Source organism: Musa acuminata, chromosome BXJ3-4 (genome assembly GCF_036884655.1).
Source record: "Musa acuminata AAA Group cultivar baxijiao chromosome BXJ3-4, Cavendish_Baxijiao_AAA, whole genome shotgun sequence".
In the NCBI taxonomy this organism is placed as follows: domain Eukaryota; kingdom Viridiplantae; phylum Streptophyta; class Magnoliopsida; order Zingiberales; family Musaceae; genus Musa; species Musa acuminata.
In genome coordinates this window covers 37237345-37253103 of record NC_088352.1, presented here as the reverse complement: position 1 = coordinate 37253103, position 15759 = coordinate 37237345, and the positions used below count along the sequence as shown (strand labels likewise).

At 36.9% G+C, this 15759-nt stretch overlaps 2 protein-coding genes across 2 annotated transcripts; both read left to right on the top strand.

The window, feature by feature from the left end:
* The first annotated feature begins 1780 nt into the window (after positions 1 to 1780).
* LOC103976558 (MYB-like transcription factor EOBII) lies at positions 1781 to 2900 on the top strand. Its single transcript, XM_065149499.1, has 3 exons — positions 1781 to 2014; positions 2089 to 2218; positions 2290 to 2900. Exons 1-3 carry the CDS (start codon positions 1798 to 1800, stop codon positions 2732 to 2734), a joined length of 792 nt encoding a protein of 263 aa, XP_065005571.1. The 5' UTR covers positions 1781 to 1797; the 3' UTR covers positions 2735 to 2900.
* Positions 2901 to 4844: 1944 nt separating this feature from the next.
* LOC135637100 (galactokinase-like) lies at positions 4845 to 15391 on the top strand. The gene is made up of 13 exons (XM_065149498.1): positions 4845 to 5147; positions 5239 to 5423; positions 5543 to 5589; positions 6406 to 6500; positions 6603 to 6685; positions 7921 to 7989; positions 8904 to 9089; positions 9927 to 10061; positions 11138 to 11272; positions 12507 to 12577; positions 13974 to 14051; positions 14431 to 14572; positions 15064 to 15391. The coding sequence occupies exons 1-13, from the start codon at positions 4988 to 4990 to the stop codon at positions 15172 to 15174; spliced, it is 1497 nt and encodes a 498-aa protein (XP_065005570.1). The 5' UTR covers positions 4845 to 4987; the 3' UTR covers positions 15175 to 15391.
* Positions 15392 to 15759: the final 368 nt, after the last annotated feature.

The window sequence follows — 15759 nt, the reverse complement described above, 5'->3', positions numbered from 1 at the left end:
ATGTTAGTCTGGTACAATATCACCACCACCACCGTCACACCAATGTTTAATGTGTAAATTTATGGTGTTAAATCAATTAAAATATTTATTTTTATAAAATTATTTTATTAATAATAACAATAAATAACATTATTAATGTAATTATTCAAGGTGTTAGGGTTGTATGTTATACAAATAATTTCTTAAATCAACGATAGGTTTGAAAAAAAAAATAGATTTTGTTTTATCTTTCATTTATTATTTATTGTATGGAACGACATAGATTATACACCTATATGACCTTTTATTGAGTACATACCGATCATCATTTACCTATTCGGAAAAAAAAAAATCAAATCATCTCAAAATCATATTGATCCGACAAATTATCGAAATCATATGGAGTGAGAGGCATCAAATTACACGATCCTTCCACATTAAGGGTTCGCAAGTCCTTCGACGCACTCCCCAACCCCTCTCGGTCATTTTCACAAACACTTTTATCCCCCCAACTTAGACACGACAAGGCCAGGTGTCGCGAGGAGGACGGGTCAAGGTCTTCTCCCCACGCCTAAAGCTTGTGAACTCACATAATCTATTGCATGCTTACCTGCAATAGCATCCCCCGATCCACATCCAACCCAATAAACAAAGATTGTGTGGGATCAAATCAAGACCGAAAGCAAGTGCAAAGTCACATACACGAAGCCGGTGGGCACACGCTATTGGTCATTTGGCTCCCATCAGGGGGAACAAGAACCACCCACTATTGGGAGAAGCCATACATCACAAGCACACGTCCCCCACCTTTCTCCCTCTCTCTCTCTCTCTCTATGTCTCTCTCTGTTGGTGGGGTGTCCTAATGCCAGTGCTCCAGCCATCAGGACAAGGAGCTGTGGACGTAGGACAAGGAGTCCCTACTCGGTTTTAGGTGGCCAAAGATCTATGATCATATCTTTATAAGGAGTCCGTACTACTTGGTAGTGTATAAGGTGTAGAATTAAAGTGTCAGATTCTAGAGGATTTTAGCTCAAGTGTAGAATGATAATTTAGGCTAATGGTATGTCACTTTGGGCATTAGAAGTCTCGTGGCAACACATCATGGCTTGCATGGAGTGGGTAAAATGGCAACTATTCGCTTTGTCCTCGTAAAGATGAGACAAGTGCAGCTCACGCGTTGTCCTCGCAGATTTCCAAGTTTGTTGTATAGCATGAGAAGTTGAGATTTGATCGATTAATTAATTCTACATGATAATTGAAAAAAGGGTTAAATAATCGAATAAGTTCATGATCATATCGTGTTAAAACATCATAACGTGAAACACCTCTTTGCAATGGATTAACTTGGAGTTGATACCACACCACTCGTCTTCCACAAAAGCTGCGAGCTTTCGAGGAACTACGAGTGTCTTTAAGCCCACAAACTAAAAAGGAAAAGAGTCGATCAGAGGGTCAAAATTACATGCTCCGCGTGGACCTTTTACGCGCTGGATCGAGATATTTTGGACCAACTTTAGTTAGGCATGCGATGTGTTGACTCCATGGTCAACCCTACGCTGAGGCAAACCATGCGTGCACAGTGTTCTACCGGTTTCAAGGGATATCCCTGAGGAGACTACATGGCATACTATACTCTTTATGGGGAGATCATTCCACGGAGATTCTAATCAGAAAGCTGCAATATATTTCGGGCAATTTGGTCCTCGGAGAGCCAGTAAATTATATGCAACCTCAACCGTGTGGTCAAAAGAGGAAGTGGGACAGTAGAGGATGGATGGATGGATAATTAGTGATGTAAGGACGTGACGGTGATCGGCCATGGGAGTCCGGTATAAATACTTAGGCAAACGCGCATGCTCGGATGTGCCACTAAGGAGGAGACAGCGGCTTGTAGCGATGGAGAGATACTTTGAGGCCGTGGCAGTGGCGGACGGATGGAGAAAGGGCCCTTGGACTGCTCAAGAGGATAAGCTCCTCATCGAGCATGTCAACCTCCATGGCGAAGGGAGATGGAACTCGGTCTCCGAGCTATCAGGTATGCATGCTTGACGTGCTGTGCCGACTGCTTCGACCGACCCACTGCTTGTTTATGCTGGTTTTGGGTTGCAGGGCTGAGGAGGAGCGGGAAGAGTTGCAGACTCCGGTGGGTCAACTACCTGAGGCCTGACCTCAAGAAAGGGAAGATAACCCCTGAGGAAGAGAACGTCATCCTCGAGCTGCATGCCTTGTGGGGAAACAGGTAATAGACTCGTAGCGATCCGACCCTTGGTGTCTTCGTCGTTGCTGAAGCTTGCGGCGATCGACGTGCAGATGGTCCACCATCGCTCGAAGCCTCCCGGGGAGGACCGACAACGAGATCAAGAACTACTGGCGGACACACTTCAAGAAGAGCACGCCCTCGAAGAACATCGAGAAGGCGAGGGCCCGGTTTCTGAGGCGACGGCAGCAGCACCAAGCTGTGCCGCCGCCGCTGCAGCAGCAGCAGGATGACATGAGGACGATCATGAACCAAGTAGCGCAGATTACACTGGCGCAGGACATGCAGCAGGAGATGGCGTACATGTACCCCTTACCCTACGCGCTCCAGCAACAGGGCGGCGCTGCTCATGGCTGCGTCGTGGATGGACCAGCGGCGGCGGCGGCGGAGGACGCCTCCTGGGGGAGCTTGTGGAACCTCGACGACGTGCAGCACGACGTAGAGCGCGTGTGCCGTGGCTGCCTTCAAGTGCAAGATCAAGCCCTCTCTTTCTACTGAGTAGTAGCATGTAGTGTTATCGTCGTCGTCATGCAAAGTGAGTGGATTTGGGAGAAGCTTAGTCTGTCACGTCGGTGGAGAAGGATGAAGAAACCCACTTAAGCTTGCCTATGATCATTACATCTAAATCAATTGCCACTCCTTTCTCTCTTCTTTTGGCTTTGTGAGACAAATCTAAATAAATATCAATCTCCTGAATCATTAGAGCTTGAAATCTCATTCAATATATTTTTAAAAATATTAAGTAATTTAATTGATAAAATTTTTGATAATTTATCATAAAATTATAGACTCCAATCATATCTTAATCATTTATCTTTTGTTGTTTTCTCTATCTAATTCTCTTGTTTATAGTCTTGTCTTGGCAATCAATCTGACTTCATGACTCTGACATCTATCTTCACACAGAGACTATACTCTGTGCCACTAAAGACAAGTGTGATCAAGTTAAGTGTAAAGCACTTAACTTACATCTTTGATTCATGTGGTTGAGTGTAAAGCACACTCCCCTTTCCATTGGACAGTTTTGTGATCTACCATAATAAATAATTCATGATCTTATTATTAAACTAGCTACATTCTTTTTGTGATCTACCATAAGCATACTCTCTATTTCAAGGTGATTTGTTTTAGACCATTTTCTTACATCTAAAGCATTTATCACCTAAAACATTGGCACAGTGATAAATTATTTATATTTAAAAATATTGATGTAGTGAGTATGCTTACATAAGCACACCTACCAAAAGTTGAGGTTTACACATTAAATATAAGCTTAGTTGCAATATAGTACAACCTATTATAAAAAATTAAATATTTAAAAACTTTATTTTATATATATATATATATATATATATATATATATATATATATAATATTGATAGTCCAGAATCAAATGCTGTCTTCATCACTTTTCTCTTACAAAAAATAACAATTTTCTCACATAAATCTCACTTTAACCTTCAATATTATTTTAAAAATACAAATATTAGTATGATAATTATTTTTTAATCATTCAACTAAAGATTTGTGGCATCTAGTCACAATCTTATTCATCTTTTAGCTATGTTTTACGCGAAAGAGGTGTAAAGTCAAGAGAGAGGAAAAGGGTTTTAAATATGTGAAATTATTTTCTTTTTCTTATTAAAATATAAATTTTAAATTAAAAAAATATAGATATATATATATATATATATATATATATATATATATATATATATATATATATATATATATATATATATATATATATATATATATATATATATATAAAATTATTACCTAATACATCTATCAAAAACTATATGATGCTCCTCGAAACATTGAAAAAGAGACCAATTAGTATTATTAATTTTCTATCTAAAATAGAGACCAATAAGATAGATATATCTAAAATAGTTTAATAAATTATATGGAGCAGTTTCCTCCTTATAAATTTAAATATGTCCCTCTAAATAATTAAAAATCCACCATATATTATCTTTAAAAAAGTCAAGTTAATCACGGCATAGTTGCGTGGTTATCAAATCCTAGACAGCGTTATCCTTACGTTGATGCCGAATCACGAGGTCTTATCCGAACCCGATTTGCCAAATCTAGCAGATAACAGCCGCAGCTGCCGCGTTCCAACGCGAACTCGCCACGCGTCCAACCAGCCTTCCTCAGTGGCCCGTCCATCACCCGGATCCAACGGCTACGATTCACTCCTATGTGGAAGGAAGCTTCGTGGCGTGGGCCCCATGAAGAGCCACCTTTAGGATCGAGGTAAACCGCGGGTAGATTAAGTCCGTATGTGCCCCACATGACCCGTCCATTCGGGGGGGCTTTGTTTAGCTGTATCTGTCAAGCCGCACGACTCTAAAATCTTGCTTCTCATTGGCGAACTGTTGTGGGCCAACAATTTATTACCATGCAAGGTGCCCTGTCGTGCACGGTAACAGCCGTGACAAAAGGATCGGTGCTCATCTGGTTCACGCGATCGGGTACGACACAATAATAGTAATCGTCAGGCTTTCCATACCGGAATTTGGTATTTGATCGGTGGTGGGGTTTCTTTAGCGTTGTATCCGCACGTAAATCGCCTATGCGGTCATTTAAAGATGAAGATAAAACCATCGCTTCTCTCGACGCGGGCTCGGGGTTCTTGCTCGATTCCAGAAGACTTCCATTTCCGTTCCCGCGATAAGGGAGATCTAGAGAGAGGAGCAGGAGGAGAAACCCTAACCCTAACGATCTGCTCCGCATCCATCTTCCATGGCGCACGAGGAGCTCCCTATTCCCATCTTCTCCTCTCTCGAACCCGTCTTCGGCGAGGGCTCGCCGCTCGATGAGGCGCAGCTCCGATTCCAGACGCTCAAGGCCAAGTTCGTCGAGTTCTTCGGCCACGAGCCCGACGTCTACGCTCGAGCGCCAGGTGACGTTGTTGTTTGACCCAGATTTTGGTACCTTCTCAAGTGTGGTACCGATTCAGAACCGTAGGGGCGTTTGTGTTGGTTGGTTTGCAGGTAGGGTGAATCTGATCGGGGAGCACATAGATTACGAGGGGTACTCGGTGCTCCCGATGGCTATACGGCAGGACACCATCGTGGCCATTCGGAAGCGTGATGTGGGAGAATCGGCCAAGTTGCTCCGGATTGGGAACGTGAACCCGAAGTATTCGATGTGCACTTACCCTGCTGATCCTGACCAGGTGTCCATTTTTTTTCATTATATTTTTGTTGTTCTTTTCTTTTGGTAGTGGTTCTTATTGTGGAAAGAGAATAACGATATGTTTCTTCTTAATTTTGTTTCCTTTTCGTTTCTTCTCAGGAAATCGATTTGAAGAATCACAAATGGGGGCACTATTTTATCTGTGGGTGAGGAATTACTCCTTATATGATTGAGAAAATTTTCGTCATTTCTCTAGCTTGTATGCCTTTCTAGACTTTGATCGCACGGTCGTCTTCTCTAATTGTTTAATTTATCGATGAGTGGGACCTTGGGGTAACATTGTTAAGTGAATGAGATCTCTCGGTGTATATTATGACGATTGTTTTTATGCTGATGGAGAGGTATACTGTTTTTTTTTTGTGTGTGTTTGTGTATATTGGAAACATGATGCAGTCATTGCCAGTTTGAAGAAGGATCAGCTGCCACTCTTTCTAGAAGAAATAGGTATATGATTGAATAGTTAATAACAATAGTAGTACATGCTTGTTCCCTCTGGAAATTCTATGCGGGTGAGCAAGTTCGCCACTCAAGCTGACACTGTGCTGTATACTAAATGGTTTGTTTCATTGCTTGATGGTGAATTAACCTTTGTCCCTATAGAATTGTAGATCTGGCCATTGAAATTGTATGTAAATATGATTTTATATAAATATTTTAATTCCTACTTTTTAATATATTTTTAAAATTTTAAATATTTAAAGTGTGGATTGTTGTTCCTTTACCCATATTTTGAATTTGGACACTCTTATGTATTTGCATAACCCATATTAAATGCCATTATTAGTGTCACTTGATCCTCTATACTGAAGTTAAAGCACCATAGGCTTCCACGTACAATCTAATCATTAACTGCTATTTTGTAATATTCATACCTATTGATCCGCTGTCAACTACAAAGTGATGATTTTAGTTACTGTAAGTTCAAGACTTGGTTAATGTCTTTACGTAATATCTGTTTGCAGGTACAAAGGGATTTATGAGTTTGCTAAGTCAAAAAAAGCAGATGTTGGTTTGCCTGTTGGCCTTGACGTAGTTGTTGATGGGACTGTGCCCACAGGTACCAAATCTCATCAATTCTCTTCTGAGTTTCCTTATTTGTCTACAATGTTTGTCTGTAACCTGAGGTTGTTAATTATCATTTTTTGTTACTTCCATTTAGGTTCTGGTCTATCAAGCTCTGCAGCACTTGTATGTTCATCAACAATTGCTATAATGGCCGCTCTTGATAAGAATTTCCCGAAGGTACTGTATTAAGTTGTTTCTTATATAATTATAACAATTGGTGACTGCTGCTTTTCAACAATTCTCAATTAGCTGAGATTCTATTTCATCTCTTTCTTGTGTATAATCCATGGAAACTACCTTAGTGACACACAGCATTACTATTACTGAAGCATGAATCCTATTTTTTTTCTACTACTAGCACTAGTGAGATATTATTATACTTTTAATCATCAGATTGAAGTCTCTAATTGTTTACCATCTCTCATTTCTTGCAAATTCGTTTGACAACAAATTTATTGGGAAAAGAAAGTTGATGATTCAGTTTGATAAATATCCTAGCAACCACTTTATCTTGAAACCTTTAGATGCCTAGCGTCTCAAATCCAAAAATTATGAGAATATGAAATCTTTACCATGATTTCATGACCTATGGCAAGCCTTGGCTTTATGATAAAATTGTTCCTTTTGCTATTTAATGTGAGTAACGGAAATGATCTTTCTGCTTGTGGGTTTAAGAGTTTGTTCATTGACTCTTCCCAGATCCCACACTGATGGATGCCTTATGCAATGGACCATTCCTTATCATGAATTCATGACTTGGGCCACATGGTTATTTATGGCAATCTAATTTGTGGTTTAGTTGTGCATACTCAAGTATGTAATATAGGTGTAAATAATCCATTTCTTTTTCCTGACTATCTCTTATGATTTGTACAGAGTGTCAATGTACTGTCAGTTATTGTTTGTTTTTCAAGAATGAACTCAAATGAAAAAGAATTAGCTGAAATGAAGAGGCATCCTTCAGCAGTTGCCTATGTAGGCTGGTTAAAGGAAAATGAGTTTTGATGTGTATTTGCTTCTTAATTAACAGAAATGCCAAGAAAGCATTATCCTGAAACTTGTATTTTAGGGAATATATAATGACCATTGAAGTGATTTAAGTAGAGGATTTAGTAAACTAATTGAGCCTTCAAAACTTGAATCAGTTTGCTTCATAGTGTTGTAATTGGTAGCGCATTTATTTTCTAAATAGTAAGATTGTATTGGAAGATTACCCATTTTCATCATCAGTTTGAGTAAAATTTACTTTATAGCGGAAGATTTAGCATGAGTAACGTCTGGCTTATTAGTTACTATTGCATTAATTTGTGGGTACAAGAATCATGGTTGGTACTGGTAGGACTCTTGAGTATGCTTAAGATTCTGATAAACTCGCTACTTCGTTCTTGTTAACTTTTGACATAATTTTGCAGAAAGAAATTGCTCAACTTACATGTGAATGTGAGCGTTATATTGGGACACAATCTGGAGGCATGGATCAGGTAATATATTCATTTTTGTCTCAATATTTGGTTTTTCCCATATACATGATAGTTTTGTCTGAAGGAAAATATGTGTTATGTAGCTAGATCATAAGTAATGCTTCCTAAAGCTCACAATGCTTCTTAAAGCTCACAAAGGTTGATACTCATTGAATTTTACAATCATACTTGTTCCCCATTGAAAAGGAACTCCATCAAAAGGGGTTGAGGGTCAAGTATTAAACCCTGATTTGAAATTGGTTATCCAACACTCATTATTTAAGGTTTCAATGGCGCAAAGCCACTGCACTTGATAGTTTTGCTATATTTGACTATGATATACCAATACAAAGAGCCTAGAAAGTTACACATCCAATAAGTATTATATGATTATATCAATGATTTCATATTTAACACATATACAACAAGAAATTAGATGATCCTATTTCATAGTCTATCTGTAAATTGTATACTAATCTACTCTGAAATAACAGTCTCATGTTATTTCTCCACTGTATACCTACTAGGATAAGTATGCTAATTTTCTGTTAGCTTTATCTTTTATGGTTTGGAAAGAGCGGGTCAATGTCATGAATTATTGGATACTGAACATACATAGGTACATGCGGTTGTAAAAATCTACCAATCTGTGTACTTGTGATAGCAATTTGAATTGTTTCTATCTTGTGGTATACCCTGAAGTAGATCTAATGAATTTTATCCAGGTAGTACTTGTGATGACAATTTGAATGTTTTTCTATGTTATACCGAACCTTCAAGTAGGCCTAATGAGTCTAAATACTAGTTTTACACGAGTGGGAATTTTTTAGTTATCTCTGTTGGTTGTATTTATGTTTGTCGTTTTTGCATTTCACATTTGGAATCTGTTCCTTAACCTATTGTTCAGCTTCTTTATGAAATTTCACATGTGACAGGCAATCTCCATTATGGCAAAAACTGGATTTGCTGAGCTGATAGATTTTAATCCTATACGTGCGAGTGACGTGCAACTACCCTCTGGTGGAACCTTTGTAATCGCACATTCCCTTGCGGAATCTCAGAAAGCTGTGACAGCTGCAACAAACTATAATAATCGTGTCGTTGAATGCCGCTTGGCAGCTGTATGTTTTATTTGTTTGGCTTTTGTATCCTGTGATTTGCAACATCATATTCACATGTGCCAACACTTGCACCAAGTTTGTGGAATCTATTTATTTCTTAGACAATTAATCTACATGGTTTAGCATGACTTTCTGCGGACAAGATTTTGAAGTAGTTGGTCTGGTTGTAACCTTATGCCAATTAGTCACTCGAATAATTTTCAGCCCGTAGATTGAAAAAGAATTTTCTTGTAGATCATGGAGATTTTAAACTCCACTCTAAAAAATAAAAAAAAAGATGGAAATGAGATGCCTATATTTGCATTTGGCTTTTGTTCAAATCCTGTTTGAAATACATGATACTACTTAAACTAAAAAATATTCAAAAAATAATAAAACCGACTACAGATAATGTGAATGGGCATGATAGTTGTGTGTGGTGCTAATTTTGTGGTGCTAATTTCAACCTCGAGGTTTGTGTGTCTTATTTTGCCACTAGAAAATCCATCGCTTACGTTATTACAAGCATACTAGATTTTTCTACTTTAGTATTTGAAGTCACTTTGTACAGAAAATGCTCGTGTAAGTTAAGGTCAATGTAGCTAGGCAAGGCATTGATGACATACTTACTCTTACATATTTGACATATCTTCATAGTGATGCAGGTGTGGTATTGGACAATTTGGTGTTTGTGAACTGTCGTATTGCTTTGAATTAAATCTTATATGCATGAGAAAGTGTACTTCTAGGTGACACGATGCACAACCATTCACATGAGTTCCTATTTCCCATCATTTTGGTGTGGCATTTTTATTCTTCATCTCTTAAACTGATTTCGTTATCTCAAAACCTTTGTAGATTGTCCTTGCCATAAAGTTAGGGATGAGTTCAAATGATGCTGTCTCCAAAGTGAAAACACTGTCTGATGTTGAGGGGCTATGTGTATCATTTGCCAAAAACCATAGTTCTTCAGATCCTGTTCTTGCCATTAAGGTTTGATTTTTCTGTTTGCTTATAAGATTCGACATTCCTACTGTTTCGTTTATGTTTAGTCTTATGTTTTGACAAAATTTCACAGGACTAAAATTGATGTTCTTGAACTTTTGTAACTGTTATTTTTGTAGCTTGTGCACATACTGCATGAGGGACTACATATGACAGTCGGGTGGTTTATAAAGCCTATGTAATTACTCAAGAATTGGAAGTTTGTCTAATGGCTTTACGATTGTATTTGATGCAGCATCCACAATAATTTGCTTTACAATTTTTTCTTCTACATTATCTATGAAGAATCCATCAATTTAAATATGTGAAGATCATCACTTAGTGGCCCACAATTTTCAAACTGTCTCATCAAATTCTAGCCTTTCCAATGGCCCAGGTGTGCCATTCATTAGGTCAAAAGAGGGATTATGGAATAACTAATATTGTCCATACATCTGTTTGACTTAAGCTGCCTTTAGATTGCAAGGTCTTGTCTTTATATAACAGAGCTTATTTAACAAAGTTTATGTTACCTTAATGTGTGAATTAGTGTTTAATTTTGGCATTTTTAATTGCACTTTGTCGGTATGACCTAAGAGATTGAACTTAAAGCCCTGCTGCAGACTCTTTGTGAAGTTCCTACCCCGTGCTATTATGGTATATGACATACTACAGTGGTATAATTTCAAACCCATATTAGGGCACTGTGTGCCCAGCACAGTGCCCGACTCTTTGAACTGCTACTCCGGCTGCTGTAGTGCAGTTATTTTATCATCATTGAACAGTAGTTTTGGTGAATGAAAAATTGCAAGTAACAGCTATCTGGTGTTACTCAAAAGTGCAGTTAGGCTGGTGCTCCATCAGATAATTAGTAAAAAAAATGGAGGTGGAAAAGAAGACAAGATTTAGATGGTTATTATACATTAAAACAAAAAACATTAAGTTAATATCTTATCTGATTCCGTGTTGTCTCCATAAAAAAAAAATGATCATGCTTTTCGATTCTCAAGTGCTATTGGTTTGACCTATATGTTTTCAGTTTATTAATGTATAATTTGTTTGTTCATGTTCTTTCCACCAAATAGGAACTCTTGATGGAGGAACCTTATACTACAGAAGACATTGAGAAGATTACAGGCGAGAGTCTTACATCCATCTTTGCAAACTCACCATCTTCATTGGATGTCCTAAGAGCAGCTAAACATTTCAAGCTGTTTCAGGTGGATTTGATATATGCCTTTTAGTAACTTGTAATTTGGTGTTTCAGTTTATTCAAGTGTGATAATTGCATAAAGATAAATTTAATTAGTTTCTAATGCAATTCCAGCAAGGAAATGAAAATTGAATACAATTTCAAAGCTATGTTTGAACAGAATTTTTCATCACAATATCCATGTCAACACAGCAGAACACTGTTTTTTTACCTTTGCCTAGAGAAATATCAAAGAACTGAAGAGACTATGAAAAGCGAAGTGAAAATAAAGGAATACATGAGGAAAAGATAAAAAAATTATTTTCATAAGCATATTATTTGAACCAATTTTTATTTTTGACACATTTTTGAAAAGTAATAATTGTATATTATATAGAAAATAATTAGAATAAATATACAATTTATACAAATAATTAAATTTTGATCTTCTTGATATCATACATTAAATATGGATCCCAATAAGTTGTATCCCATTGCTCTAAAGTCTAAACTGGGGCAATATACTGTTAGGAGCCGGTATCCTTGTGACTTTGTTACTCTAATAAAGTCAATGCAACATACGTCCAAAGGAATAGAATTTATTACCATTTTAACTATATGTGTTAGTACTGATGGTAGATTGAAGATGTATATCTATTTAGTAACTTGACTACTGTTTTTTTCATCTTTGCTGTTTAATTGCAAAGAACTCTTCAACTTCATCGTTGAAGAATGTCACTCTAAGGTGTTAGGTTAGGTCTATGAAACAACCATATGAAGTAAGATGAAATTTCTTGGTATCTGGTTAATATAGGAATATACTGTGCATTAGACATGATTCCTCATAGCTTCAAATTTATTGGATATTCAATTCTCTATTGTTGAAACATTTAAGCATAAGCGAACGTGTATATTCTACTGGGCACTACTCTGCTTGCAAGGCGGTTCACATTTCTGCATGGTGAACTTCGATACTTCTGAGAGTAAAACTCATGCAACCTGGATAAAATACATGTCTCTTAGTGCACATACCACTGGGAACGAAATGCAGTATAGGAAATCATTAGTATTACAAATACAACCTAATGCTTCTGATTGTGTGCTTCTGTCTGGTTTTTTTGGAAGTAATTCATCCTCTGAAGATTATTTTATGGGAATTCATTTCTATGTCTAGCCATTATTGCTGTGTTGGACAGTTTATTTTTTGCATTAAATATTTTTGCTCTTCAGTATCTTAATTTTACCTTCTTATATTGTTCTAGCGTGCATCACATGTTTACTGTGAAGCAAAGCGTGTCTATGCTTTCAGGGACACAGTCTTATCTAAGCTCAGGTGAATTCAACAACTCAATTGGTACTTAGGTTCTTATTTCTGCAGTCTGTTATTCCATTTTGTCTGCAGCTTTTGGTACAGTTTTAAAATCTATTTTTGGTTAAGTAGCGCTATGTTTTGTTTATTGGTTTTTGTAATCTACTTACTATTCCTCATTAGGCCACTGGTAGATCCATAAGCTCACGAAATTTACCAGATTTGAGTTATATGCATGTGATGTTTTTTTTTTTTACATAGAAAATTTTTTTTGCTACATTTGATTTGGATCATTATCTCATGATATGGCCACTTATGTTGCTGCTCTCTTATATATGCTTATAGTTTTGTGTTGTCTCCTTTGTACTAGTTTTTTCTTTACTCTCATTGTCTAGAAGTCATGTAATTTTTTCAGTGTGTACAGGCTGTTGTGTTAACATTTTTTACATGCTGACACGGTTATTGAACCAGTGAGCTTTAGTGTTTCAAGCATACAGTTAGACATAAATTTTGTTAATCATTACGTTCCCCCTTACATCATTTCATAAATAGTAGTATGATATTATCTTTAACCAATCAGAACTGAACCTCTCATTAGCCCATCAAATTTTGTATCAATTGATCGCTTGTAGAGCTAACATTACTCCTTGGACCACAGTCTATTTTTCTTCTTTCTTTTTTGAAGTGGGGAACCTCATCTCCTTTCATCTACTATTGTTCCTTTACCTGAAAACCTCTTTTTAGTATTTTTCTCATTTTCTCCTCTGTTAGTGATGGACTTAGCAGTTTTTACACAAAATGGCATGATTAATGGAGGCAGTGACAATGAATTTCTGATTGGTTTTTTGAATTAAGCTGGTTCACTTAGTCCATGTAAAATTTGGTTCTGTTAGCTCTTTTTACTGGTTTGATGAGCAATCTAAAAACAGAATCAGAGTCTGGATTTTGGTTCTCGGTTTTTCCATTAGGACCTCGTGCCTTGGTTGGCTTCTAATAACTGTATTAAACACATGCATACTATATGTATTCAAAAGCTTATTGTGATATGTATATGAAAACAATCAGTGAGGACTCAGGTTATATATTCTGTATGAAAATAATAAGAAATGTCCCTGGTGGTTATGTGAGCTAGATGCCTTTAGATTAGTGTCCATTTTAAGAGATTTTGAAATTATTTTTAAAATACAATATCTTAAGCTGTTTTTGTACATTATTTGAAGGTGTTTAGTTTTTTATAGTTCTATTAGATATGATTTATTTCCCATTTTAGTTACTTATCTTTCAATGTTGTTTTTTATAATTTCAATGTTACTTATCTTTCTGCTGATAACACGCAATTTTCTGGTTTTTTATAGTTGTTTTTTATAATTTCAATGTTACTTATCTTTCTGCTAATAACATGCAATTTTCTGGTTTGCAGTGACGAAGACAAACTTAAGAGGCTTGGTGAGCTTATGAATGAGAGCCACCATAGCTGCAGTGTACTATATGAGTGCAGGTAAGGGATTCTTCTCCCTTTTACGTGCTTGCAGTGATTTACTACATCCATGTGTATTGAAATGAATTTTTTGATGCGGTTGAACTGTGATGCTCAAACTTAGAAGTTTGTTGTTGGATCAATTCTTTTGAAGATTGTTTGTTGTTAATTTATACCTTTATTGCTGAACCTGTTCATAGACTTACTGTTTCTCTATCAGCAAAAGAATTTTTTTCCTTGTGTTTTGTGAAAGCTATCCTGTGAAAGTACTGTTTGTCTTGCTGTCATTAGTGCATGCCTTTCTGTTACTCTTTAGATTATTATTTAGTAGTTTCACATTATTACATGAAAACATTCTTACATCATTCATTGTTTATTGGATAAAATTTCTCCCAATCAGTTGCCCGGAGTTGGAAGAGCTTGTAAATATTTGTCGAGACAATGGAGCACTTGGTGCAAGGCTTACAGGTGCTGGATGGGGTGGTTGTGCAGTTGCTTTAGTGAAAGAAAACATCGTCCCTCAATTCATTCTAAATTTGAAGGTCAGTAACATATGCACAAAAGTAAAATGCTGCATCTACTTAGTTATTATATGAAAATGGTTAACTTTTGCTCTAATTTTTCTAGACATTCTTCTAAGGCATCATGCCTGTCATATCTTTAAGGCCCACATGTTCCTCATGAAGTAAATGCTCCTGCTGTCACTAGCAACATAGTTTTGTTTGTGCATTGCTGTGAATAATGACTATGACTTGGTTAAAGGCATCATCCTTTGGATTTGTCATTCCAACGCTACATTATTTGCATGTTAGTCTTCCCAACAAGTATACGTTTGTTTACTCCTGATTACATCTCAACTTGCACTTGCTGGGGTTTAGTAGCAATCTTGCTGGAAACCTTTCTCTTTAGCTGATAGCTTATGCAACGCAAATGCTTGTTTAGCTCTCCCAAAGATGATCCGATTTGTATGTATGAGCATAGATTTTTTTATTATTATAAATTATTGGATAACTTTGGTGGGTGTTTTTGGCAGGAATCTTTCTATCAGTCAAGGATCAACAAAGGAATCATCAGCAAGAATGATCTCGGTCTATACGTGTTTGCATCGAGGCCATCTAGCGGTGCAGCAATTTTTAAGTTTTAGATTTTGTTGTTTCCTTATTTGCCTAGTCATTTATGCTCCTGAAATAAGACACCTTATGCTCTCCAATCCATTTAATATAATAAGTCATGCTGTTGACCTGATAGGAATAGTGATTTAGGACTGTCGGTATATAAAGAGAACTGTCTTAAATTGGAATGCTGGATGAATTACCTAAGATTTGCATGATATTTTAGTGTTGGTCTATGTGCTTCATTTACCTTTTCTGATGCTGATAAGAACATTTTTCTCTCATGCTTCAGTCGCCTGATCTTTATTGAGCTTCCGATTGGAGCCTGGAATTATCTTGGCTGCCAATTTTTCTTCGTTTTGATTCATCAATTCGAACCAATAGACCCACCATGCTGAATCTGTGACTACTCTGAAAACACACATAATATCATAAGAAAACTGTGCACAAACTGCAAAAGACAACATCCTGATTCCAACATAACCCACCAGACCATCCAGCAACTCAACAAGATCCTCAAATTGATTGAATGCGGAGGGAGCTGAAGTGATCCTTCTCAGGTAACTCCATCGCTCCCGAGCCAGAAAACCTTGTGAACAAACATCATTGAAGGGATA

Bases quoted from the DNA above. Each gene is read 5' to 3' on its own strand.
- LOC103976558 (XM_065149499.1), top strand. From the start codon at position 1,798: ATGGGAGTCCGGTATAAATACTTAGGCAAACGCGCATGCTCGGATGTG. The intron at 2,015-2,088 runs GTATGCATGCTT...TTTGGGTTGCAG, and splicing joins CTCGGTCTCCGAGCTATCAG to GGCTGAGGAGGAGCGGGAAG. The intron at 2,219-2,289 runs GTAATAGACTCG...ATCGACGTGCAG, and splicing joins CATGCCTTGTGGGGAAACAG to ATGGTCCACCATCGCTCGAA.
- LOC135637100 (XM_065149498.1), top strand. From the start codon at position 4,988: ATGGCGCACGAGGAGCTCCCTATTCCCATCTTCTCCTCTCTCGAACCC. The intron at 5,424-5,542 runs GTGTCCATTTTT...GTTTCTTCTCAG, and splicing joins ACCCTGCTGATCCTGACCAG to GAAATCGATTTGAAGAATCA. The intron at 6,501-6,602 runs GTACCAAATCTC...ACTTCCATTTAG, and splicing joins TGATGGGACTGTGCCCACAG to GTTCTGGTCTATCAAGCTCT.